Source organism: Ambystoma mexicanum, chromosome 6p, assembly GCF_040938575.1.
Source record: "Ambystoma mexicanum isolate Mex_15411 chromosome 6p, UKY_AmexF1_1, whole genome shotgun sequence".
Lineage (NCBI taxonomy): Eukaryota > Metazoa > Chordata > Amphibia > Caudata > Ambystomatidae > Ambystoma > Ambystoma mexicanum.
The window spans coordinates 468,526,904-468,553,137 of NC_090935.1; the positions used below are offsets into that span (position 1 = coordinate 468,526,904).

The 26,234-nt window shown below is 47.7% G+C and overlaps 1 protein-coding gene across 2 annotated transcripts in view; it reads right to left on the bottom strand.

Annotated features, from left to right (window-relative positions):
- The window catches only part of ARL15 (ARF like GTPase 15), a 1,924,177-nt gene that overhangs the window by 1,046,978 nt on the left and 850,965 nt on the right, over positions 1 to 26,234 (bottom strand). For both annotated transcript variants that reach the window (XM_069627265.1, XM_069627266.1), the window contains one exon: positions 4,707 to 4,915. In XM_069627265.1, the coding sequence (XP_069483366.1) occupies positions 4,707 to 4,915 (209 nt within the window). The remainder of the gene's footprint in view (positions 1 to 4,706; positions 4,916 to 26,234) is intronic.

Sequence of the window (26,234 nt, forward strand, 5' to 3'; positions counted from 1 at the left end):
ATGAATGGTCACCAAAGGAGTGCCTCCTGGGGGGCCAACCCACGAATAAGCAGAATCAGGCATGTGGATAAATTCATGGACATGGCCTGCATGCTGGCCAAAAGGGCCATTGCAATGGCGTGGAAAACAGTGAAGGGCCTGCAATATGCCAACTGGCACAAAGAGCTGGAACACTGGTCGGGGGCTGAAACCAGAATATGGGGTAATGGATTAGCCAAAGCAGGAGACGACTCAAGCCCGGCCTACGAGTCCTGGAAAACTCTGACCTGGGACATGATTCGTCCATCCAATGACAAACCCCTGTGAGGCGTTGGAACTTACTCGCAGGAAGAAAGGCGATCATTAGAAGATGGACCTTTAGCGATAGTATGGCTAGGCCCATATGCCTGATTCCTGGATCCTCAGAGACATTATAAGCGCCAGACCTGCCCACGAGCTACCAGCCTCAATCGAGAACATTGTGGTGAAGACTGTTTGTTTTGTTGTTAATGTATTGGTTACATGTTCACACTAATGCATGTTACTTGGTGAACACAATGCACAATTAATGTATATCACAATTGCCAATAAAAACATTTAAAAATAAACTAGTAGATTTACCAGAGCTTAGGTCAGGACGGAGACCAAGCAGGCCGTATTCGAGGGTAGATGCCATTAGATTTTTGGTATTGTTTGCCCTTTACATAAATGGTGTCTACCAGGCATTGGTTAATTCCTATACCGACTATATCACAGTGGGTGGCATCCCCCTCCCAGTCTTGGGCTATGCCGACGACATGGTTTTAATTGCCTGTACCCCCAGAGTCTTACAATGCCTGATGGGTGTCTACACCCAATTTATGGCTTCCCATAAGCGGACTGTGAATTCACAAAAATCAGCAGTCATGGCATGTAAGAGTTCGGGTGTTAGATATCTCAAGATGCGCACGATATGGAGTGGGGCCAAACCTATCCCAAGGGTCATCAGTTTTGATTACCTGGGAATTTGTTTTACGGAGAATTGGCGAGGGTTTGGCCATGTTGATAAGCAATGTATGAGGATGAGACAGGCGCTTGGGGGTTTGTCCCGCTTTCAACATAACTGCATGGGGCGCCCAATCAAATAAATTCTCGAAGTATACAGGGCTCAAACAAAAACTGCCACTAATTATGGGGCAGCACTGTGGGGTATGGAAAGGATTCCAAAAATCGAAAATGTGGAGAACTCCTTTCTTAAAAAACTGCTGGGGCTACCGCAGTCTGATCCAAACTACAGGACACATTTGGAATTGGGATTTCCCCATATTGCCGATGAGTGGCTATTGGCTCCAGTCTGGCACTGGTTGGCACTATGGGCTAACCAGAAAGCCACTCTCTCACACAAGATCATAAGAGGCTTGGTGAGTAGCTCAGCTGTAAAGAAAATCCCTTGGCTGAGGTATATCCAGAAATGCATTAGACAGTTAAAATGTGCTAATCTTGTCTGCCCCTCCATCTTCTTGACCCCCTGTGTGATTAGGGCATACAAGGAAATGTTTAAATCCAAATTGGTGGCAAATAGGGAGTCTGCTGCCCTGGGCATTCTTGCAAACAGAAGGCATATTGTGTTAACATCTGTGGACGCTATTCAGCCGTACTGGCTCCACAGTGATAATCCTGCAGACCGCTGGGCCTCGACCCGAGCCCGGTTTGATTGCTTATGGCTAGGGGCACGAACAAAAAGCTGGACTCATAATGTGCAACCTAGAGCTTGCTCCTGCTGTCAGGGGCCAGTGCAGGACCTTTACACTTTGTGTTGTTTTGCTACACAGACCTAAGATGGAAAACACTTTTGCCACTACTTAGGTCCGCTGGCTTGTCTCAGGCTAGGGCTGCTTTATGTTATCTGCTTTCAGCCGCTACGATGCCAGTGGCCTGGGGCATGGTGGACTACTTGAGAAGGGCCTGGCGTCGGAGAACTAAATTCCCTGTCCAAAATATGATCAAACCCTGAAAATGTTATTGAATCGTTTGGACGCTTCTTGTGGATTTTATCTTGATTTACACACATGCACATTTTAATCTTTTTTTAAAATATGTAATGTTGGTAAGCTTATATTGTGGACTTTAAAAAAAAAAAAAAATTGGATTTTGTATTACTATGCAGTTCTATTTTGTGTATGGTTTATGGATAATTTGCTTCCCAATAAACTTAATATGAATGAATATGAATTTACTGGGGTAAAGAAAGTTGTAATTTTAGTATAAGGGCACAGACAGGCTCTTAAAATGCAGCTTGAGTATGTTTTCAGTCTTGTCACATACATAATAAGGAACCTATATGGATTTACAATTACTAATGACTGTGGCACAATGTACCATTAGGAGCAGACATCAAAAATTAATTTGTAGCAGTCACTGAATCCCCTCACGAGTCATTAAACACTCCATATCTCCTAGCGACAATGGGACAGTGACGTGTTTCGTGCACGATGCATGCACCAATGTTGCGCCGCTTCAGCGCGAATGTGCTCCTTTTATGCTTCAAATGACCAATATGATGAGTGGAGCCTACTGCGGTAAAGCGGTAAAAAGCGGCAAGAGGTCCTGCAGTCATCGCAAGCTCATCAAACCGCCGCTTCCAGTAATATTCATCTGACAAACAGGTACATGAATTTGGTTTTGAATTGGGTGTTCCTCTGATTTGTTTCTGCAATTCTGAAGTGGGGTGCACAGTTGCCCGTCTGTGGAATGTCAAGTCAATGGGCAAGCACAGTGTGTACATTGAATTGAATCACGCTGTCTGTTCATAGATCTTTAAAGTCTAAGTGAGTTGCTACGGGGCACATTACCCGGAGACAGCTGCAGGTATCCATTTCTCAAATAATTATACTAAACACTTCTGTTTCTTTTGAAATGACCCAGAAAAATGTTATGCCTACATACACACAAAAGACCATACGCAATGTGTATACGGTCTTGATACTGATTTTGTAACGCATTACTACATATCACTGCAATGTTTGTGTGTTCTTGTGTAGTGTCGATTAAACACTTTCAATAATAATTAAAATAATTAACAATTAATATGATAAGAAATTCCAAACCAAATAACCACATTTCACAAAAACAGTCCTCAAGAGAAAAGCTGATATCACGGGTTCTTACATATTTTAAAAAATGATGAACAATGCCAGCAGTGGAAAAGACTAGGGCAGTCTGATGAAATGTATAAACCTGTGGAACAATCTTCAGGAGATTGAGAAAGCCAGAGGGTGGGGGGTTGAGGTGGGGGGTTGAGTCGAGGTTTCTTGAAATTGGTATGCATATATTTTAACTGGTGTTATATTTATTGACCTTTGTAGACATATATCCTCCCTTGCTGTTTCTTTATTGTCAATTGAGTGTGGTGTTGTTTATATTCAGATTATAAATAAAAAATAATTAAAAAAAAGAGTAAGACAGTATATTGTTTCAAGAAAACGTCTGTGGAAAGTGCGCAAACGATGCCGAAATATACATGAGGGGCTTCATTAAATTGTATACATTTTTTTAAACACTAGTTTTAGCGAGCAGCACAGCAACACCCAGCCAGTTATGCTTTTAATGTATGCCAAGTTCAGCAAGGCCTTCCCACAGACATAAAGTACAACTCAACATGTCAATCCTAGTGAAACAGCCCCCCACATGCACGCCTTTAATTACATTGGTTAATACCAGTATTCACAAGAAAATAGCACCCCTTCTGCAGAAAATGGGGGCTTATGTCTGCACTATGAACTTTTTTATTAATTTTTCCTACTACTGCAAATGATTTCCACATGACTTAACACGTCCCACATAGATGCTACCATTTTGACAGAAGTTGGTGTATTTTCTCCACACCTGTTGATTACTTAGGTGCAAGCTGGTAGTGCCATGGGTGTGGGCACTGCTGGACATTGAAACGATTAAATGTTGGAGCCCACCAACTGGGGGAGGAGGGTTGTAAGTTAGGGCGAACTCAGGAAATGCCTCTCAGCCCCCAGCACGAAATGAACATGTCCGTTCGATTAATTAACAAACGAACTGCAAACATTTGGCAGGAGGAGCGTTTAATATATAGCCGCAAGCACGTTATAAAAAGCTGCCCAGCTTGTACATAAAATGTTTATTTTCTCCAGGGTACAATCCTAACCGGCATTTTCACACGTGTTTTCACCAGACGGTCTAGTCGTCTAGTGGGCAAGTCTCTCGACTTTGCCCCCAACGAGAAGAGCTCGAATTCTGGCTTCAGCATCAAAAACGGATCCAATACATGAAAAGGAGCAAATAGCTTTGCCGAATCCGAGGAGACATTCCGGCCCAATGAAGAGCCTTTGTTGCGGGAACCCTCTGCTCAGGTTTGTGAATAGCCATTTACGAAGGAAGAGTTGGTCGGTGTTTATCATTGTTTACATTGCTCGCCATTTTCCCCTCAATGACGCGCCCCGAAAACACACTTTTGAAGATGTACACATGGTTACGAGAGCAAGTTGTACAGACCTAACGTGTTTTGTGGATAGGTTGAAACCTGAATTAATGGGGTGGTGGGTGTTAAAATGGCATACAATTTGTAAAATATTTCAGCTGGTCTTTAAATACATTTGGGGGTTCTCCTTGATGTCCGAGTTCAGGATGACTGTGGTGCGTCAAAGGAGGATGATGATGATAAAGCCAATTACCTCTTGTAATGAGCGTGCAGCGAGGATGATGATAAAGCCACTTACCTCTTGTAATGAGCGTGCAGCGGGCTTGTCCTGGTGGTTTCCCAGTATTAGAAATGGCAAGGTGCATAGCTGCGGGTGCTGGAGGGCGGAATGCAGCTCATTTCTAGAGGTTTCCAGCTCGTCTTCTGATGAGGCACTGTCCAGTACAAATATTACCCCTTGGGATCCCTGATAGTATCGACTCCAGTATTTTCTGATATTCTGGGCCCCTTTCAAAACCAAACAGAAATGAATACTTCTTTAGCACAACCAATGGACATACCAGTTGTTTTAACTTTTCGAAAGTATACATAATGCTTCAGTGTCCTGCCATTATTACTTTATCTGTAATATCCTAAGCAGAAAATGTAACAGGTAAGAAAACATTGGAGTAGCCAGTAGATTTGACTTCGTGACTGCAGATTGTTTCTGTCCTGTGGTGCTGTGCATGTTTTAGAAAATATTGCATTAATCTCTACTACACACATTGGCCTTGGCAGTCCTAGCTTGACAGGTACAAGCTATTTACCAAGTGCTAGCCAAACGGAAATGGGGCATTATGGTGAAGAATCTGGGAGCGAGAAGCCTCTACATTGTGGCATTGTTTCAATTGGAGATTTTGTGCAGTACTCACTCTATGGCAGTGGTCTTCAAACATTTTTGGCCTCGGCACCCCCTGAGACAAATGTGGGTGCAAAGGCATTTTTACAGTGCCTCTGTTGTACAACACTCCCCCCACTCGCCAAAACCAGCTCCACGGACTAACACACACACAGCCACACACACTCACACGTGCACCCATCATACACTCACTCATAACACAAGTATACATGCATTCATACACATATTTCAATAACAAATAAATGAACATAAACTTACCTTCTGCCCCGGTCCTGAAGTTTCCTCCCCCAGCACTCCAGCTCCTGCACCATGGACATAAATCGGGAAGCAAAACTTTCTGGTTCCTGCAAATGCGTGCATGGGCATGAACATCCAGTGCTGAAATGCCCCCCTCTAGCATGCTCTGTATTTGTGAGGAGGCACAGGATTGTCCCCTCTTACATACAGACATGCAGTTCCCCCAACCAGCCTTTCCAATTAGCCATGCAAGACTGGGGAAGCAAAACGCCCCCAGCCTTGCATGGCTCATTGAGCAGGTGCGGCTGGGGAACTGAACTGTCAAAGAGAAACAGCGTTTCCCTTTGACAGCTCCGCCAGCCCAGGCGCACTCCCTCAGCTAGAAAAAGCAGCATAGGGAGCACTCATTGTGTCAGTGGGCTGGCTCCTCAGCTCTTCCATAATGGGCGAGGGAGCCGCTGGGTTGACGCCACCTCGCCCATTATGGATGAGCAGTCTCTGTCCAGGGCTCCCCTCTGCCCCGCTCCTCCCTACCTCACTCCCTACATTGTCCCAGGCTTGCCCTACCCCACACCTTGCATAGCCCCAGGCTCCCCCCAACCTGCTTCAAAAACAACCTGAGGGCTCACCCACCTGCTCCAAAAACAACCCAGAAGACCCCTCCACCCTTTCCACAAACAAACCCAGGGCTCGCCCACCTACCCCAAAAACAACCTCAGGGCCCCTCGCCTTAGCTCGTATAATCCCAGTCCCGTTTGGTTCCTGTGGCTGGATCCAAACCCTGGAAGCGTGCTCTCTGGAATGAGATGTCCATTTCCTGGGTCAGCTACTCCCACTGACCCTAAGCATGGCGTTGTCACACTGAGAATGAGCGGCGGAGGCCATGGTAGGATGGAATATGCACTAATGTGCATGTCCCATCCCACACTGGCTTTTTCTTGCCTCCCTTTTTTAGGGTTTTTTCAGGCTGGGGTCCTGCACCCACCCACCCCCGGAATCAGGCCGTGCCCCACAGTTTGAAGACCACTGCCCTATGGCAATGTGATATATATGATAGGATATGATAAGACATGTATAATGCTCCTATACACAAGTGTTTCAAGGCGCAGCGAGACAAAGGAGGGAAAACGGAGACAGCAATCCTACTAGGCCAAGTGACATTGAGATCACGCAAGTGCAGGGGGGAGGGGAAAAGTGCAGGGGAAGGTGAGGGCAGTGCAGTACATAGGATAACAGTAAAATAAATAAGACAATAAATAATAAATAAAAGTGCGGCCAGCTTGTGGCAAGTGCTAGTAGGGGCTGTAGGGATACAGAAACAGTACCCAAGTGCAAGAGTTGCGAGGGTGGCAGTGCAGGTGTGCAGCTGGCGGGGAGGGGACCTGGGCCCATCCAAACAAGAGCGACTACGATGTACAAGCCCATTGCATAGCGAAGCCCGCAATAGGCTAATCAGTTACTAATGGAGCAAATGTAGCATTAACAATAATTATAGCTGCTAGTGCCCCTCAACCAGAAGCTCAAATTTCATTGGATAAACTCCCAATGTTTTATTTCGATTCGCCACAATACCACTTCGATCCAAAAGTGCTCAAACTCACCCAGCGTTTTCATGTCAACAATGGCAAGGATGAGAGCTACCTGATTTATGTGTACCATTTGCTACCACAGGGATTACTATCTGATTGTTTGTGGAATTTCGAATGTGGGTGGCAGGAACAAGAGTCAGTGTGTGTCCCAGAAGCAAGCTTCATTCAAACCGATCCCTGAGGTAGCCACTGAACTGCAGTCGCCTGACAGTCTCTCCACTGAATCCACTAACTGTTCACCTTGCACACCGTTATTTTAGTTGCTTCAAAATTTCAGAATGATTTATAGTAGCACCCTAGTGCTTTTGATAAATTCAAGGTGCAGGGGAGATGACAATCAATCCTGGCATCTGGATTGTGAAATATACGTGAACAGGATAAGTTCCTGATGGAGGAACTCCCGTCCCCTGCACACTTTCACAAGCTCATAGATAAGCTAAACATTTAAGATGATTTTTAGGAGTGAATTTCAAATTCATACATTCAAATATGTTTGTTGACATGCAAGCATATTGTATCTTCAAATAATTAATCTCATAGATGAGGATATTTCTTCAGAAGATATTTTTATTGTTCAAAAGTTGATAGGTGGCCCAACGCGTTTCGAGATAAATCTCTCTTCTTCAGGGGTATATTCAACATTGTGTAACACATCTATAGGAAAATTTCAAAAAACAATTATATTTATAGTAGAGTACTATTTGTATCTGTTTACATATATAATCATATCATTATTGTGTTCATAAAGAAAATTACCAGGTTACTCACCGTAGTGACCACCTTACTCCTAGTCCATAGTCCCCTTTCCTCCATACTTGTGGGACATCTCTCCGTCCTGTGGGACGGGACCGGAGCACTTTGTAAAAAGCATCCAAATGTTTACAAAAACTTGTCCTTCCTCTCTTTCCTGCGCGGGGCCCGGCACGCGGCCGTAACACCGCCCACCTTGGCTCCGCCCCGTGCATCGCCCCTCAGTCCTTTTCTTTGCCAGGTCAGAGACCGATTAACCAATACAGAGGAACCTTATTAGAGGGGACGGCGGGCGGACGTATGGAGGAAAGGGGACTATGGACTAGGAGTAAGGTGGTCACTACGGTGAGTAACCTGATAATACTCCTACATCCCGTTCCCTTTCCTCCATACTTGTGGGAGATTCCCAAGCACTCCTTACAGGAACTACGGGTGGATGGAAATACCCCTTACTGAAAAAGGTTCTTCAGCACAGCCTGACCAAACTGAGCATCAGCTCTAGAACTCATGTCGAGGCAGTAATGGTCACAGAAAGCAGATGGAGAGGCCCAAGTAGCTGCCATAGCGATGGACTCCCAGGGAACATACTTCTGAAAAGCAACAGCAGCTGCCGTGCCCCGCACCAGGTGTGCATGAATACCTTTAGGAGGTTTAAGCTTTTGGACAGTGAAAGACTCCGTGATACAGGCAGCAATCCACCTAGAAATAGTTGCCTTAGACACCTGTTTGCCTTGAGGGTTGCCGAAAGTCACAAAAAGTAAAGAAACACTTCTAAGTTCGGAAATCCTATCCAGGTAGAACTTAAGAGCCCTTCGGACATCAAGACAGTGTAGAACCCTCTTAGCCTCAGAGGCGGGGTTCGGAAAAAAGACCGGTAGGGAGATCGATTGATTCAAATGGAATTCGGTCACCACCTTCGGCAGAAAAGCCGGATTAGTTCGAAGGACTACCTTGTCCTTGTGAAAGACCAAGAAAGGATGCTCCACCGACAATGCCTGGAGCTCACTCACTCTCCTTGCCGATGTGACGGCAACCAAAAAGGACACTTTCCAAGACAAGTACTTGAGGTCCACAGTAGCCATCGGCTCAAAGGGTTTATGGCACAGCACCGTCAGGACCACATTCAGGTCCCATGGCGGGTACGGATTACGAACTGGAGGGTAAAGGCGTGTTAAACCAGCGAAATGCCTCTTTACCACTGGCCAGAGAGTACGAACACTGATCCGTAGAGAGATAAGCAGAGACCGCTGACAGGTAAGTCCTGCATGACAGAACATGAACCCCTGACTCGGCTAGGGAGGACACGAAGGAAAACACCGCGTCAACCGTGGCCCCCCTTGGATCCAATTTCTTCTCTAGACACCAATGACAGAACCTGAGCCATTTACTCTTGTACTGAGATCTGGTTGAAGGTTTTCTGGCTGCCTGGATAATACGCATGTTATCCGGAGACAAATTCAGATGCTCTAAAGACCTGAACTCAGGCACCAAGCCGCCAAGCTGAGCGATTGTGGGGAGGGGTGCCACAGCTGCTGTTCCCCCTGGTGGAGAAGATCGGGAGTTACCGGTAACCTGATCGGCGGATAAACCGACAGGTGTTGGAGTTCTGAGAACCAAAACCTGGCCGGCCACCACAGGGCTATCAGTAGAAGAGAACAGTTCACCGAGTTCTTCAACTTCCAATTGCCCGGTGAACTAGAGGCAGAGACGGGAAGGCGCAAGCTCTCATGTTGTGCCATGGAATCTCTAGAGCATCCCCCAGAGAGGAGGCTCCGAGCCCCACTCTGGAGGCATACAGAGGAAGCTTCTTGTTCGCCGCCGTCGCGAAGAGGTCCACCTGCGGTGTGCCCCAGCGTGAGAAAATCCCTGAGAGGACCTCCACCTTCAACTCCCACTCGTAGCTGACCACTGTCCGCCAGCTGAGGGCATCTGCTGTGACATTCAGCTGGCCCGGGATGTGCACTGCAAGCAGCCAGACACCATAAAGCACGGCCCACTCCCAAATCTGGATGGACAGGTCCACGAGGGGGGGAGACTTTGTTCCCCCTGCTTGTTGATGTAATACATTGACACCACATTGTCCGTTCTTATGCGGACCACTTTGTTGACAATGACCGGTCTGAACGCCCTGAGCGCCAAGAAACTCGCCAGAAGCTCCAAATGGTTTATGTGCAGGAGCATGTCCTGAGGCGACCAGAGGTCCGAGACAGGAAGGAAATCTAACGTCGCACCCCACCCTTGAAGGGAGGAGTCCGTCGTGATCGTCACCATAGGGACCGGGTCCTGAAACCCCGCGCCCCCAGACAGATTGCTGAGAGATGACCACCAGTCCAGTTCTACTCTCATGGAATCCGGAATCATTATCCGCATGGAGTCTGGGTCCACTGCCTGACGCCATGAATTCCGAAGGGCCATCTGGGTCCGTCTCATTTTGAGACGAGCAAGAGGAAGAGCCAGCACACACGAGGCCATGAGGCCCAGAAGCTTCTGGAACCACCAGGACGACATACTCTCCGACTGCGCAAACATCTGACACGTGACCAACAGATCCGCCATTCTGTCCCCGGTCAGGTATACTCTGCAGTCGATCGTGTTCCAACGAAAACCCAGAAAAATCAGGTTCTGAGAGACCGTCGTGGAGGATTTCCGCCAGTTCACGACAGCCCAAGATGGAACAGGAGCTGAAGGAGAGACTGGAGGTTGCCCGCTGCCGCCAGCGGACAATCGCTGCGTAGAAGCCAATCGTTGAAATAAGGATATACATGGATACCCTGAAGACGAAGATAGGCCGCAATCACCGACATCATCTTCGTGAAGACACGCGGCGCCGAGCTGAGGCCAAAAGGAAGCACCCGAAACTGGAAGTGCTCCTCTCCCAAAGAGAAACGGAGGTACCTCCTGTGTGGAGCCCAAATCAGGATATGCATGTACGCATCCTGAAGGTCCACAACCCTGAGCCAATCGCCCGCCTGCAACGAGGAGAGAATCTGGCCGGACGTGATCATCTTGAATTTCTCTTGGGGTAAGAAAAGATTGAACTGGGAAAGGTCTAGGATGGTGCGCAGGCCAGCCTGGTTGGGTTTGGGCACCGTAAACAGCCGGGAGTAGAAGCCCTCCCCTCGCTCCCCAAGGGGAACAGGTTCCACAGCTCTGAGGAGCAGAAGTTTCTGAACCTCGCCCTTGAGGGAGGGTGAGCCCGACAGCTGGAAAGGAGGGTTGAGGGGTTGGGTAGGGGGTAAAGGTAAGCGGAAGCCCGCCCGAGCGACTGACAAGACCCATCTGTCTTCTGTGATGGTCTGCCATGCCTCCCAATGAGACGCAATGCGTCCTCCCACCGGGGTCTCGTGCGAGCATGGAAAAACCTCATTTGGCAGGTTTATCGGTGGCGGTGCCACCTGAACCTGATGAGGAGGCTGAGGAGCGGGAGAAATACCACATACGCTGTTGTCTACGGCGGTTATGTCCCACAGGAGTGTCCACTCTGCGTGATTTGCGGTCGAGGAAGCCCCTGAAACCAGAAGAAGGTCGACTCTGCGATAACGGTCTCTGAGGTTTGAAAGGAGCTTTAACCAGAACAGACAATGATTTAGCCGTCTGAGTGCTATCCTTGGTTTTGGTGAGCTCTACATCAGTAGAAGAATGAAAAAGCTCCTTACCATCGAATGGAAGGTCCAAATCCTTGTCTTGCACTTCCTTTGAAAACTTAGTGGCATGCAACCACGCTTGCCTCGAGGTATCAACCCCGAGCATCATGCCCCGAGCCAAGGTGTCCACGTGATGAGCAGCAGCCTCCAGGAGATCCTGGGCCAAGAACCTGGCATCGGAAAGGCCACCTCTGAAATCTTCCAGCTTCTCGACCGGAATGTGCTCCTCAAACTCCGACAGACCTTTCCACATCCGCATGTTAGCTCCCGCCAAAATCAATTCGGCATTGGCCTGCCTGAGCTGCAAGGCCGAATTGGCAAAGATTTTCCTCCCTAGGGAGTCCAGGAGCTTGTCCTCCTTTCCCAAGACCTGAGTAGCCGTCGCGGAAGAGGATGCTGCAGGTCTGGACTGCAACGTGGCCGCAGCCACCACTGTGGAGGAGGGAGGCGGACAAGACGACAAGGCCACTTCCTCCGAAGAGTGCAGCCTGTACCTCGCGTCAATCTTTTTATTGACGAAAAGTCCTGAGTGTGGCTTCTCCAAGACTCTTCGGACCTCAGCCAAAACATCCTTCTGCAGGAAAAGGCCGGTACGCTCCAAAGGAGACAGGGTGAACGCCCCAGAAAGCACGCCCTCATGTGGAGCCGGTGCCTCGGGATCCGGGACATCTAAGAAATTCATCATGTCCAGTACCCGGCGGTCATGAAAAGCTCTAACAGAGAGGGGAAGGTCCTCGTTGTCCTGCTCGCCTTGAGGGTCATCTGACAGGTCAGGATCCTGCTGAACCGTGTAGGCACTGCCTTGTCCACTGGGGACAACGGTGGCAAAGGCGGAAGAGCAGGGGGAGGCACCACGGGCAAAGGAGGCGTCGGCGGAACCACCAGAGGAACGGGTGGAGCCGGAGGCGCTGGTGGACAAATTTCCTTAAAAAGCCCTTTGAAATACTCCCTCATGGGGTCGGTGCGCATAAGCACTTGAAATTTACCGAACAAAGCGTCCTCAGGAGATTGCTTCGGAACCGTAGGAGGCCTCTCATGAGGTGGACAATTCCAGGGACGTAACGGAGAAGGGTGCCACGCCGGGCCTCCGCCGACGTATCCACATAAATCAAAGGGGGCGCCCCTGCAGGCAACAAAACATTGTGCGGAAGAGGCATCCGGGCGTTCCAATCATAAACGGGCCGGTAAGGATACGCACAAGTGACCTTATGTTCAACCAAGGGACCGAACCCTACACCAGAGGTCGATGGCGTAGTTGTAGGGGTAGTACCCAAAATGGCCGCCGTGGTCGTGGCGGGAACGGCCGCCATTTTGTCTTCATCTGAGGCGAACGGCGGCCCGTGATGAGGTGAGGCAGGGGTCCCCATCGATGGATCAGGGGTTTTAATTTTAGCCTTAACATAAGGAACCTCGGCAGAGCCGGTACTATGAGGCCTGGAATGTTTCTGCGACATACCAACCGCCAACTGAGCCTTCGAAGGAAGGACCTCGGCACTGCCGGTAAAAGAAGAACCTTGCTTCTTTGCCCCCTCAACAGATCTGGTATCACCACAAGAGCGGGAACGGTGAGAAACCGCTTTCACTGACAGGGCCCTGCCCGGCCCCTCAGAACTGCTGGTAGCCTTAGCCTCTGTACGAGGGACCTCGGGCCTAGGCCCGGTAATAGCCTTATCGCACGGGCCTCGAACATCCGTTCGGTAAACACAAGCCCAGCCAAGGCCTCGGGGCGCACCCCGGTCTTGTTTTTACGGGAAGCCGAAAGAGAGGCCTCAGAGCAAGCTCCGGTACCTGTGACTCAGCAGTACTGGATCTACACACAGCCCCCACAGGAGGGGCCTTGGAAGTTACTCCGGTGTACACAGGCCCCTTACGGAGACCCTCAGAGAAAACTCTGGTAGAATTATTAGGCCCGACAGGCACCTCAGGGCGAACCCCGGTGACAGAGCGATCAACGCCCCTCCCGGCTCGAGAGGAACCCGGGAAGGTATCCCCCGGCCGGGGTGCTCTGAAAACTAAAGAACTTACCGGGTATTTCTTCTTCTCGTCGATGAACGCCTGAAAATGAGATGGAGGAGCGCGTCGGAACACCTCCTCCCACCGTTGCAACTGACGTTGAAGAGCCCGGACCGAAAGGGAGTCACAGTAAAAGCAGGAGTCCCAGCGGTGTTCCGGACCCAAACGCTCCAAACAAAGAGGATGGGGATCCGCCCTCGCGAAGCGACGATGACACGAAGAGCAGTCTGGAAAGTCTAATTTAAAAGACAGACAGACTAGAAGACAAACGCTAGCGAGAGCCAGAGAGGAAAACAGGGAAGAAAATCTTCCGAGGATGCAAGTGCGTCCAGCCCCGATCGAGCGGAGAAAAGGACTGAGGGGCGATGCGCGGGGCGGAGCCAAGGTGGGCGGGGTTACGGCCGCGTGCCGGGCCCCACGCAGGAAAGAGAGGAAGGACACATTTTTGGAAAAATGTGGATGCTTTTTACAAAGTGCTCCGGTCCCGTCCCACAGGACGGAGAGATGTCCCACAAGTATGGAGGAAAGGGGACAGGACTTAGGAGTATAAGTAATTATAGCTTCATATTCAGTTGCTTTGTCATGCTAGAGATGAGAACTCATAAATACAACATTAACCTTGGTACATATTGGAATCTACAATGCATTTTTTCAAGTTCAACAAGGTCTACAGTAGACCCTTAGTCTAAAAACCATAATTAAAACAATAAACTCATGGCTGAGGGTGATCTGTTGGTGCTATTTTCAAAAAATAGGTCCACGGAGTTTGTCCAGGGAGTATACACTTATATATTTATTGGGGCATGGTACCTTCAGTAAGTCATGAGGGCTTGCTGTTAGTTATAGAATATTCTTAAAGCTACAAGTTTCCCCGAAAGTAATTAAATGTTGCGTTTAGTTACCCTTGACTAAGTTAAGTCAGAGTGGATGAATATGGATACAGGTATTTGTGTTGTGACTTAATAGGAAAGGTCTTACCCTAAGTAATGTTCCAAAAGTCGCCAAAACGCACGATGTGAATGAAATGGGAACTAAGTCTTTTGATCGAAATGTCGGGTGAGTCTATACGATCTTTGGCGTGCCCTTTAACTAAAGAAAAAAAGATTTGAAAAGGCAAAGGTAAGTAAAAGAATAAGGATTAGATAGGGTGGTGTCTACCGAGGTGAAAAGAAGCTTACCTCAAGGATAAAATCCAGGATAGTGGAGGTTCTTTTCACATTCATTGCGTGATCTAAATGGGGATCAAAATGGCCGTTTATATTGTGGCGCTTAGTGATGAAGTCACTACGTCATGGCGTGACGTCACCAATATAAACAAAAAAATATATTAAGAAAATATAGAGAAAATATATTCCTTGCGGGATGTAGAGGAAGTTTAAAAGGATTAGGATTGATGTTGGCTGGGGCATAAAAGGCCCGTAGTGTCCAAATTGTAAGTGTGACGTAGTCACTTGTTTAAAGAATTTCGGAATGCCGTTAGGGCGGCTATCAAGGTAAAGATATCATGGCTAATAGGCCAAATGTAGCAAAAACGTGATGGACAGATTGAGGCGTAAATGGTCGTGACTAAATCAAGGGGAAAAAATATAGTGATCTAGTTGTAACATAGTGTTAATTGGGTCCGATGGATTTCAAGTGAAACCTGTAGGAGACTTACATTCTGAAGTGGGAGAATGGGAGAAAAAACTACCCCCAATCTCCTCGCGCACCAGGCCTAGAGGATCACGGCCCAGACACCCGCCACGAGATGAATTTGCCTATCTACCAGACGACCAAATACCTTGGTACAAGAACATACGGATGTGCCCACCAGCCTGCCCGCCAGCCTGCCCCACTCAAGCCGACACCTGCGGCATGGATGAACTCGACTAAGCCCTTCAACAATAAGGAAATACATTGTTAGAGATGCCATGACGACCTAGCCAACTGTCAGACCACCCGTGCAACCATGCACACTGAACACCCCCACACCAATCCACACGAAGAACATACTCAGTGCTATGACGTAGGTGATGGACACACCCACTGACGTGCATCTTTATTATTTTTCACATAGGTTCTTCGAAATGCAGAAACGCAAGACGCACAAAGCACTCGTTTACATGCTTGCTGACGCTTCTCCCGACCCTTGCATCGTGATGAAAATACAACGAAGACATGATACTGCCTATGAAGCAATGTGACACTGCAACTTAAGTGCCGTGCATTATACATCTCCACCTATGAACCAGGCCCGAGTAGGCCGCAAGGCAAGCAAGAGCCTCCATGAACACTGGGCGAGCAGGAGTACAATTGCTGACCCTGCAGAACGAGCCCAGCGAGAACTGACAGCCAAGGGAGCGATGTTGCAACTCGTATGCTACCAGCCGACGCCAAGGTCACACCTGTAAGCAAAACCAGGCACGCAGAGGCAAATACAACTTAAAATGTGCAGAATTCTCTCTCAACCACGGTCTCTCCTCACGTGACCAAGCCAAACCTGACAAGGTGCCAGACCCACGAGGGAGAAGGCGCCTGGGTCCCACGTTTGGGACACAGACTGCAACAATGAAATGACCCAATGGACACCTACAGCGTTGGGAATGGTCTGCTCTCAGACATAAGAGCAAATCCACGCATTGTCTGCATGAACACATAGTTACATATTGTTGCAAATGACAGGTACACCGCGAGCTGGGAACAACGATGGTCCCAGGCTGGGGGGCTCGCGAGTGGACCTATCAGAACATGGGAGCACTCATCACTGACGCCACTAACATTAGCCAATCATTAGGGGTCTTTGTGTAACAATTTTCAAGTATCTAATAGAAGGGACAACCCAAGTCTACCACCTGACTGACCCTCAACCACTAACAACGTTCTCCATATGTATGCTATACTAACTCCACCACTCGAGGACCCAATCCAGAGTGGCGATAGGTTTTTTGCTAACTTTCCCAGGTGACGCAAGTAGTGCGTCATACTGAGGCAAAAAGGGGCCTGCGAGCCCCACGAATTTCGAGTGTCTGGACGGACGCGTACGATCCTAGACCCATCCCTGCCGTTGTTCAATAAACAGCAGAACCACCTTGCTTCTTGTGTGTGTCTCATACTCATTTTTGGGATACGCGGGAGGAGTTGGGGCCTCCCAGCCCGGAGGTCCGTGGAAGGTCCAGCCGACCCCGGGAGAAACTCCCCGACAAGTTGGAGGCACTGCTGAGATCTGGTAACGATCTACCTTTTATTTTATTTTTCCGAGTACTCTCGTTGCGAGGAGGCCCAGCTTAGCAGCCCCCTCTGCCGCTGCCCCCTTTTTGAGGACTACAGGACCATCGTGGAACTGCGAGAAGCCCGGACAGCGCAATACGGATATTGGCCATCGGGAGCCGGTTGAGAAGTATCCCGCCCGTGGTTGGCGAGTGTCCAGACGTGGTCCAGACGAGGGGAGGTGGCGAGCTGATTGGAGGGGTGCACTCAGTCGAGCGGCCCCGCATCAAGAGAACTTGGTGAGTATGCCACACCCAACAAGCAATGTGAAATTGTGAGGGAGGGGGAGGAATGGAATAAGGGAGGTGGGAGGTGTTACCAAGGTGTGCGGCGAAGATTTGATAAATTAGTGTTGATGGTGAAGTGATTGGTAGCTGGACAAGTGCAAGGAGCAGTCCGCTATGCTACGAAGAAGAGTGGGCGGAGCACGAAAACATCACGTGCGACCACTCGCAGACACTGATTGGCCTAGGTCGCGACCACCTGTAAGGGTGTATGGGTGTGTGTGTGTGTGTGTGCGCGGTTTCCTACGAATTGGCGATTATTGTTCAATGAGTAGATGAGGATCCCTATTGGTCGAGCAGCAAAACTTGATAAATAGATGACGTTTTCCTGTAGGCGGTAGCTAACTGGTTGCCTAAATACGGAAGATAATTGGCTGGTTAAGCCCTCCTGTTGAGGGGCGTATCACACGCGAGGCGACGCAGCGTGTGCAGTCTGATTATATTATTGGTTACCTTGTTCCAGGCGTCACAAGAGGACAGCTGTGGGGTTAATAGGGATAAATAGCAAAACAACTTATTTCGAACATTCAGAAGTATGAAAAGAACTTACCGGTAGTTTCGGAAGAGGTCGGTGATGTCACCCGTAGGGCTTTCATAGGATACCTCGACCACACGGCGTTGTTGAAGAATGGTGTGGAAGAGAATAGTGATAAGGGGGAGAACACGGAGGTGAACGGCAACGATTAAATCGGGGCCAGGTGGAGAGGGGGACGTGACCACGCCGGCCACGACGAGTGAGGAAGGAGGAGGGGTGAAGAAAAGTGGGACGTCTGTATAAGCACGTCACACAGGGCACGCAGCCGCAGGGGGGCTACGTGTGCCTTGGCCGTAACACGCATTGTCTGCACAAACACATAGTGACATATTGTTGCAAATGACAGGTACACCGCGAGCTGGGAACAACGATGGTCCCAGGCTGGGGGGCTCGCGAGTGGACCTATCAGAACATGGGAGCACTCATCACTGACGCCACTAACATTAGCCAATCATTAGGGGTCTTCGTGTAACAATTTTCAAGTATCTAATAGAAGGGACAACCCAAGTGTACCACCTGACTAACCCTCAACCACTAACAACGTTCTCCATATGTATGCTATACTAACCCCACCACTCGAGGACCCAATCCAGAGTGGCGATAGGTTTTTTGCTAACTTTCCCAGGTGACGCAAGTAGTGCGTCATTCTGAGGCAAAAAGGGGCCTGCGAGCCCCACGAATTTCGAGAGTCTGGACGGACGCGTACGATCCTAGACCCATCCCTGCCGTTGTTCAATAAACAGCAGAACCACCTTGCTTCTTGTGTGTGTCTCATACTCATTTTTGGGATACGCGGGAGGAGTTGGGGCCTCCCAGCCCGGAGGTCCGTGGAAGGTCCAGCCGACCCCAGGAGAAACTCCCCGACAATTCTATATCATTTTTACAAGTATTGTATACAATCGAGTTGTCTTGGTTAATCCAGGTTAAAATAAATCGAACTTTCAAACTGGTAATCTGTCGGAGACTTACAATCTGTCAAGTAATTCAAATGTTATCCAAAATATGATATCTAGAACTTGGTCATTGTAGCTTTTATTCTATTAGGGATACCCCCTTAATTTTATAGTTACATAACTATTGTGGTATGCAGTATCCTGCCTTCCAGATCATAAATGTATATATTGGATGAGTTCTCTCCATGTCTGACGTACTGGGTAGTGTCTATTGCCATGAGCATTCTGGACAATGGGCAGTCTCATTGTGGCTACTCCTAAGATGGTTGTAAGTAGGTTTGTTGATCTATAGGTATGCGCCCAAGTAGAAATCTTCATTGAGGCCTAATGGGTTCATTGCATCTAGCGTGTGGATCCAGCATAATTCTCTTTGTACCAATCTTTTGGCCATGTCCTCTCCTCTGGGTGCTGGTCGGATTACTTCCAATACAACTACTCTAAGTTGAGAGATATTGTGTCCATTTTCTTCAAAATGTCTTGCCACTGGGGATTTGATATTCCCCGTTCGTATATTGGACTTATGTTCTGTCCATCTTCTCGTAGCTTACGTATGGTCTTCCCCACGTAATACTTGCCATAGGGGCATCTCAGTCCATAAATGACATTTGTGCTTTCACAGGTTGCTAAGTCTTTCAGCATAATCTTCTTCCCACTGTTGGGGTGTCTTATGTGGTCACCTTTGATTAGGTTAGAACAATGTTGGCAATTTAGGCAAGCATGGGTTCCTGTCCTTTGTTTTGGAACATTACTTAGGGTAAGACTTTTCCTATTAGGTCCATATTCATCCACTCTGACTTAACTTAGTCAAGGGTAACTAAACGCAACATTTAATTACTTTCTGGGAAACTTGTAGCTTTAAGAATATTCTATAACTAACAGCAAGCCCTCATGACTTACTGAAGGTACCATGTCCCAATAAATATATAAGTGTATACTCCCTGGACACACTCTGTGGATCTATTTTTTGAAAATAGCACCAACAGATCACGCTCAGCCATGAGTTTATTGTTTTAATTATGGTTTTTAGACTAAGGGTCTACTGTAGACAGTGTTGAACTTGAAAAAATGCATTGTAGATTCCAATATGTATCAACAAAGTTAATGTTGTATTTATGAGTTCTCATCTCTAGCATGACAAAGCAACTGAATATGAAGCTATAATTACTTATTTTCCTTATGAACACAATAATGTTATGATTATATATGTAAACAGATACAAATAGTACTCTACTATGAATATAATTATGTTTTTTGAAATGTTCCTATAGATGTGTTACACAATGTTGAATATACCCCTGAAGAAGAGATATTTATCTCGAAACGCGTTGGGCCACCTATCAACTTTTGAACAATAAAAACATCTTCTGAAGAAATATCCTCATCTATGAGATTAATTATTTGAAGATACAATATGCTTGCATGTCAACAAACATATTTGAATGTATGAATTTGAAATTCACTCCTAAAAATCATCTTAAATGTTTAGCTTATCTATGAGCTTGTGAAAGTGTGCAGGGGACGGGAGTTCCTCCATCAGGAACTTATCTTAGTCTCTCCACTGAAGCAAGGGTTCTGAGACACAACAAAGTAGGACTGACTTCGACTTATTCTTGAAATACATGTGACTGGATGAGCAGGGAGGAACAGTCAGAAAGAGCTTAATTTCATTGTCTTAAGTTGGTTTCGATATCATAAAAAGGGTACTATATCTATGCAGTTAGTTGCACAAGGTAGCCACTTAACTGGTACACCTGCAACTACAGCGTATGAAGGGTTAGAGGAGCATCAAAGTTGATAAAGTTGAGGTTGGTGTCCTCTGGTGGTGGGAGGGTTCTGCTCACTGAACGCATGCTTCTAGTCTGCAATGGTCTCTGCGCACAGAGAAGCAGGAGCACTGTGGAGTAACTGGTTGATGGCCCCCTAATGCAACACTGCTGTATTGAAAGCCACAGGAGTCTACGTACTTTGGTCACTGGCTAGTGCTCAGTGCACTCGACGACTGGATGGGCTCCGCATCTCCCTACAGTTGCTGTGCGGGAATGAAAGGCAGTGTGGCCAGGCTGGCATGTGCCCACCTTCCCCTGGTGTATTGTCCGGCAGTGGGATCAGACTCTGTCTTGATCTGCACACCCATTGCCTCGGAGGTCTTGACAGCAACATCACACCTAGCCCTGCAGACAAGCTAGCACCAACATACGCTGGGCAACCAACTGGAAGGTGCCACAGTTTGATGTCAGGGCACAGCAATAGTTTTACCAGCCTGGCTACAGTGCACAGATGGCTCTTTGAGCTGCACGGGTTGTGGACGATTATTGGGGACAGAAAATGTGGGTGTGCAAAACAGGTCAAGAATTAGTGCGGTTTACTTGTGTTGTTGAATCCACCAACCACATAAACAAGATCAGCCATAACAACAAAAAACACAATAAATGTAATGCAGCAATGAAGTGAAAAACACATCAATGTGCCAATCAGCAAGGAAATCAAAAAGCATCTTCCACAAAACACTCCATATCTTTGACAGGTGCACTCGCTCCTAGAGAATGGCTGCCGCTGTAACAGAACATTTACTAGGATGCATTGGTTCTGCAAGAAGGAGTAGCTGGCTGGCACCAGGGCCCGCCTCTAATCTGCACCGTCATTGACTCTGTTAAATGGTAAATCTTTCTCCGGCCAGACCTAAAAAAGGCACTGTTTAATCTTCAATTCTGAAATAAGTTCTCATTATTTTCTTATGACTTTAACAACTAACAAACATATATGGGCAATGTGATTGAATACCGCAAGGAATACAGCTGCTTTATGAAGGGAACGTAATTAATTGCTCATGAAGGAACACGGTGAAGTATTCATAATGCAGAGTAGCCACTTTAAGCATATCTAATTATGCCCCTATACAGTCTTCAAATACTTCAAATGATTTCTTTTCTAGCGAGTAAATTACGGTTTGCAAAGAAACTGATACATACATTTAATGTTGTTGTGCTATGTTTAGAAATGCAGTTTGATCCACACACTTCAATGCAGCAGCACACATGTCAAAGCCCAAAAAAGCAGCACGGACATAGAATTGACATTGCAAACACCATGTTGAAAAGATGAGGCTAGCCGCTCGCGAGAAGCTTCACTGTAGAATAGAATTTGCCGTAGGCACCTTTGACTAGACACTGACCTGAAATGACCTTCGCCTCATCAACTGACTCGGAAGCACACAAATTTACTCCAGTAGCTCAGCTTCTGGTAGCAGTTCAAATTCACAAAGCCGTGCTATTACTACAGGAAGATACAACATGTTTTGCCACAACACAACATGAATGGAATACGTTTACACTAGAATTTTTTGGGAAAACAAAAACAAATTATTAACTACAGCACTGAGCACTTGCATGTTTCCGGTACTCTAAGGCATGAAAAGGTACTGAAGAGATCAAATATAAAAAAGACAACTGCAAATAAAAAAATGCAGAAAATATTCAAGAGCTGGGAAAGATTTAGGGTGTCATGGGTAATTCAAAGCACAGTTAAGCTTCGGAGCGTCGAGGTCTGAAGTATTGATAACGCTCAAGAATAAAACGCACCATATGCACAAAGAGGCGAAGTAGGTGCGACACATTGTTAATATTGATTTTTCAATAGTAGTTCGGAAAAACAGCCCATGGAAATGTTCTTGCTCCAGATCACCCTCCTGAAAATGAACTTTCTCTTCAGGGCATATCCTGCCAAAATAGAAACACAGATCTAGAAGTGTTTTGTGTGCAAAGTGAGCAACTATCCTTTAGCAGGGAATACTGGTGATGTGTGCATCACAACTTGTAAAACAAATCAGCTATGTCCAGCTTCCACAACTGAAAACGTACAAATTATGTATTTTTCAGCAACATTTTCGAAAAAGAAAAAACTAGAATGCGAAAATATGTTCAGGTAGTTCTGCAAGGGGGCCACACAGAGGGCCCGCCCGATTAATGGAATCCAGCGCAGAAAAGGGGCTAGCGCCACACGCTGAGAAGGAGCGTGTGCCAGCCATGTCGCAAAGAAACAATTGCACGGCAAGCATATTCATGTATTTCCAGATGCATCACTAGCCGTGGCAGTAACGACCCCAACACGCCTCCACGCGCAGTAAAAAGCCAGCAAAATGCCTAACATGGTGCAAGCCCCCGCGCCACCCCTGGTCCAGCATACAGCCCCCCCAGCCAAATCGCGTGAAAACTCGTTACGGACAGGGTACGCGCTGAGTTTCGATGCAATTCGGCTGGGGTGCGTCCAGGGTACGCAATGGGTTTCTACGCGATTACTCCATCCGCACCACAGCCAAATCGTGAGACATGCAAAAATCCACTGGAAGCTGACCCCTCCTGACGGGACAGCCTCACACCAGCAGACAGCCCACACCGCATGGCACCCCCAGCCCCATCACCTGTGAACACACCCGCAGGAAGCCCACAACACATGTGATCCCCCCCCATCACCTGGGAACACACCCTGCAGACAGCCCACAACACATGGGACCCCTCCATCACCCGTGACCACATTCCACAGACAACCCACACCACATGGGAACCCCCCCCCCATCACCCGTGACCACACCCTGCAGGCAGCCCACACAACATGGGACCCCCCCCATCACCACACCCCGCAGGCAGCACACACCACATGTGATCCGCCCCATCAGAGTGACCACACCCCACAAGCAGGCCACACCACATGGGAACCCCCCTGTCCCTCATCACCCGTGACCACACCCCACCAGCAGCCCACACCCCATGGGACCCCCCCATCACCCGTGCCCACACCCCACCGGCAGCCCACAACACATCGGACCCCCCATCAACCATGACCACACCCAGCAGGCAGCCCACACCACAAGGGCCCCCCTACAGCCCCATCACCTGTGAACACACCCCGCAGGCAGCCCACACCACATGGGCCCCCCCATCACCACACCCACCTCATGCCCCCCCCTAAACACCTGTGACGGCAACCTGCAGGCAGGCCACACCTCATGACCCTTCCCCAACACCTGTGACAGCAACCAGCAGGCAAGCCCCCCCCATACTGGATACCACCTGCATGATGGATGCTGACATAGTAACACAGGTTCACTCCAATGATGGTGTGTTCATGAACTTGCTTGCTGTGTAGCAACCCCACCCTTAACCTCCTCCTCAGCAAATATACAGCAAAAAACGAAAAACACACACGTGGCCTACAAGCTTCTGTGTCCCAGCTGATCACACGCAATTGCATACTAAAATCATATCCCAACATACACATCACAAAAGTGTATGTCAAAGTGAGGCCCAGCATGCAATGTGTCAAAGTAATGTCAGGAATCCACATGTACAAATACTCACACTGTGGCAGAACACAAAGCACCCTAGATATGTATCACAGAAACAAACATAGCAATGGCGTGAAATGGCATGAGCATCAATGAGCACACATCACCCCAACCAATAACCCCCTAAACACACAAGTGATTTCACATGCTGGTGAAGCTCAAAGGCACACTGCATCAAACGAATTTGGTGTCAAATAGTAAACACATCACACTCACATCAATCACCCAACACACCACCCTCACAAACCTATAAGCCAATACACATTCATGCTGCACATGTGAAATCAAATGGCAACACATAGTGCACACTCTAACTACACCCAAACCACCATACACTTCATTGCACACCAGACCATGTCCCATGTAAATGAATGTCAAAAATGATGTATGCCAGCATGTGCGCACACAAATTAACAACATAGGTCATCATAATGGACACAGAACAGAGTATTGAAGCGTCAAATGTTTAAAAAAATGGGCAAACACCAGTTTGATAAAAGTTCTGAAAATATATTAAAAATCAGTATTGAAATCATTCTCATCTATATGAAATAAATTAATAAAACATGAAAATAAACAAAAAGTAATCTTCTCCAAATGAAAAAAACAGTGTCCGCCCAAAAAAAGGGCAAAATACAAAATGAGGTCCATGACCTAAATGAATATCCAAATGAAAATCACAAATAAAAAGAAATCCATTACATCATGGGTAACACAAATGGAAAAAAACAAATCCAACTATGTAAAAGTAGTGTAGGTCCATTGTCCCAAATGCATAAAAAAAACCTTTTTCAAAAAACCCCACAAAATATCATCACTAAAAATAACTATATACAAAAAGTGGAGCACAGTCCAAAAACTCCCCCCCAAAAAAAGGGAAAAACAAATGAAACTTACACCTAACTAACTATATACGATGGCAGCGGGCTAGTCCTTCTCCTCACCATGCTCCCTCATAGTCTCCGCCAGGGCATCATCGAACACTGCGTCCACTTCCCCTAGGCGGGCCTCTGCTTCCCCCTCGAGGGCTTGCAGGGATTCCAACATGCTCCTCTCAAACTCCCGGCAAGTCTCCTTGAGGACCTCAGCCTGCCTCTCTTCCCGACACAGTGAAATCTCCACCCTAGCCATGGTGAGTCTAGCCTCCCGTGCCCGCTGCCGCTCTGCACCGATCTGCTGGCCCAACCGCTCCAACACGAAAGACATCTTTGTTGTAAGGTCCACGTTTGCCTCCTGTATGATGGCCGATACCTGCCTCTCTGCCATTGAAAGCCCCGAGGCCTGTAGCCTCCTAATCCGAGCCTGCTGCTGCCAAATAGCCTGGTGCCTGTGCCTCAAGGACAGCCTCTGGGATAAAGTCAACCCCCGGGGCCGTTGTGCACTTGCCCTGCTCCTTGTGCCTGTTCTTCCTCCATTGCCACAACTCCTGTCGCCATCTGGAGCTGTGTGGTGACCACCTCGGCTGATCCAACTACTACTCCCGACTCTGGCAGGGATGGGATCTCCACCAGACTAGGCGCTGGGGTTGGGACAGGAGGCCCTGGTGGTATCTGGGCCAGAGGATACCAGGGAGGACGACTGGTCACACAGAGGAGGCAGACAAGGAGAGGGGCACATAAGTGGCCAGCCCACGCACCCATTGCGAGACCGGAAAATGTGCTAGCCAGTTCAAGAGACGGCAGACCTCATCGTGATGACATTGTGGGATATATTGACCCACTCAACGGCATTGCCCCACATCAAGAAGCTGCAATTGCGCAAGAAACAGCAACCTGGCTGCGGTGGCTCATGTGCACACCAGGACCTCAAACCTGCGATTTGGCAGCAACAAAAAAAAATGGTTGCATCATCCTGCCTAGCACACTTCAGGCAAAATGGAGCAAGGGACACACTGAAAAAGTATGCCAGTGTGTTCTGAAACCTATATATGGAATCAAGTGAACAGGCAGCACTGCTTAGCTGCAAAAGTCAAAATCCCCTTCAAAATGAAACATTTTCACCCTTTCAAAATGCTGTTTTCCGCTAATTCCATCTGTTCACTTTGAAACCACTGTGAGTAAAAAGACCCTGCCATGCCCATGATATTTCACTGTGCTTCACCAAAACCAGGCATAATTCCTGAGTGATAGGCCCAGTCAAACCAACCCAAAGAAATTAAGAAGCAACTTAATTTTCACTCACACAGGAACACGCGTTTATTTTCCTTTCAAATGTATCCAGGCACAGCAGTTCAAAGAGACTTAACTCTCTGAGCCAGGTCAAGTGTCAATGTAGCTATACTTTAGATAAAACTCCTGATTCAATGAAATGACTACAGCTGAAAAAACAGTGTGGGC